Raw genomic sequence first — 2,387 nt, forward strand, 5'->3', positions numbered from 1 at the left:
TGTTGTCATCAAAAAGTTTAGATTAGGCATTTCATGTTGCTGACATGTTGAGTATTTAAAATGTTGATGTGTCATTCTGTCGCCATTATAAACAACATCAGTTCACTGACAGGGAATGAGTATCGGGGTTCAAATTTCAAGCAGTTAGACAATGCAGAAAAAAGTAAATGGAACTTGCGAGAACTTCATATGAAATGAAAAATGAGTTTGATTTTCAAATAATTGCAGCCCACATTCCCACACAGGATAACTGGGCAGAGAAAACTCTATGACACAGTTTTAGAAACAAATACTCATTACATACCATCAGAGAATTCAAATCATTACATACATGTCATAAAAGCAATGACTATATGAAAAGTCCAACAAGTTAAGTCTGTTTGACTGAACAGAACAACCTCTTCAGGTGTTTGGAAATTTCTTTCATTTTCACTCCATATATGATTGGATTAAAGAGAGGACTAAATAAAATCATTTGAAGGGTCACTATTAAATGCACAACATTTGGAAAATTGTATTCCAGTCGAGCTATAATGATATTAAATGCAAACAAACAAGAAACGTTTATCAAAACTATCAGGTGTGGTAAACAGGTTTGTGCAGCTTTTCTCCTGACTTCTCTACAACTTCGAGAGGATACTATAAATATTTTGGTGTATGTGAAAAGTATAAAAAACACAGGGAAGAATCCTATAGTGAACATTCCAATCATACCATACACAGATATCACTCGTGAGCTCACACAAATAAGTTTTTGAACCGAACTGTTGCAAATTATTCCTTTCAAAGTAAAGTAACAGATTTTTCTATTAGCAATAATTGCAAGTGCACCTGCAACCTGACAAGCAGGCAGAAGCCAAGCCAAACCTAGACAGATATTTACAGTTGTTGTCCTCATGATAGTTGGATATTGTAGAGGTTTACATATAGACACATACCTGTCATAGGCCATGGCTGCCAACAGTAAGAAATCTGAACCACCTGAAGAGTAAAATAAAAACCATTGAAAGAAACATGCAGCATGTGAAATGATCTGTTTCTCAGATAAAGAGTCAATCAGAAGCTTTGGGTAGATAGCAGTGCTGAAAAGAATAGAGTTGGCTGACAGAGCTGCAATGAAAATGTACATGGGCTCATGGAGGTTTTGGTGACTCCAGATCAGATACACAATTATGGCGTTACTGCAGATTATTAGAATATATGCTGTTAGCATGATCACAAAATAAAGATATCTGTATTTGTTTAGTTCCACATAACCATCAAGAGTTATATATGTTACATTTAATCCATCATCCATTGAGAATGTCACAATTTTAACCATTAATAAACAAGACAGAACGATTACAATTAAAAATGAATGAACTGATCAAAGTCTTACTTTTCTTACCAGAGATTGCATTAACACAGAACGTACATTGGATTTGTGTCATTCATTCACAGATACCTGACCAGCAAATGCATTTATCGACAGTGACCAGTTTGAGTCACTGCTGAGATTTTATTAACTCCCCCACCAAGAGGAACAACCTCCTCAAACTCTGGAGGTCTGAACCCTTAGCATTACAAGCTGTTGCAGTGTTAGTGTGATGGTCTTAACATTGATTTACATGTCTTTCTGTTGTGTCAGTACTTTGAGGTGTGATTGGGCTCATTGTGCTATTGTACTATGAAGTCAAGTAAAATTATAGCCAGACTCAATATTTTTAAGGGGGCAGCACATGAAAGTTATAAAATACTTTTCAAAAACTAGATCACTTTCATAATCAGGGAGGCCTGGATCATGCAGACCAAAATTGACCACACTATCAATTGATCAATATGTTTAGCTTAGTTCACAAAGATAGAAATGCAGTCAGCAGTCATCCTGTCAAAAGATGGTGGTTTTGCAGTGTCTAACAGGAGGAGGAGGTGTTTCTAAACCTCATGTCAAGAGGGAAACACAAGCCATTTTTATATAAGCACTGTTGGCCCTGCTGAGTCAAACAGTTACACTGCAACGAGTTGAGCCAAGCCATGCTTGCAGTGGACCTGCTACAGACAAGAGCCAAGCCATGCCTGCTGCACTTACAAGCAGGCTGTGGTGACGTGTCAAGACTGAAAGAAGGGGCTTCTAAACAGGCAGGAGATGCACCAGGTTGTGGTCAGATCCCTTTTCAGAGAACTCAAGTTATTATTGCTAGTGACCTCGATGCCCGCATGCTAGCGCTTGAGGCTAAATGCATTGAGCTGGCGGGACACAACACTGAGCTTCACACCAAGGTGCTTGACTTGGAGGCCCGCTCCCGGAGGCACAAGATTAAAATTGTGGGGATACAAGAGGGTGAGGAGGAAGGTAGACCCACCAAATACTTCTCCAGACTAATCCCAAAACCGCTTGGTGTTAAACA

The 2,387-nt window shown here is 38.6% G+C and overlaps 1 protein-coding gene across 1 annotated transcript; it reads right to left on the bottom strand.

Annotated features, from left to right (window-relative positions):
• Positions 1–370: 370 nt before the first annotated feature.
• On the bottom strand, positions 371–1,297 carry LOC119025949 (olfactory receptor 11A1-like). The gene has a single exon (XM_037109981.1). It carries the CDS (start codon positions 1,295–1,297, stop codon positions 371–373), a length of 927 nt encoding a protein of 308 aa, XP_036965876.1.
• Between the last annotated feature and the right edge of the window lie 1,090 nt (positions 1,298–2,387).

This window comes from Acanthopagrus latus, chromosome 9 (assembly GCF_904848185.1).
Source record: "Acanthopagrus latus isolate v.2019 chromosome 9, fAcaLat1.1, whole genome shotgun sequence".
Classification (NCBI taxonomy): Eukaryota; Metazoa; Chordata; class Actinopteri; order Spariformes; family Sparidae; genus Acanthopagrus; species Acanthopagrus latus.

Coding starts and splice junctions, on each gene's coding strand:
- LOC119025949 (XM_037109981.1), bottom strand. CDS start 1,297: ATGGATGATGGATTAAATGTAACATATATAACTCTTGATGGTTATGTG.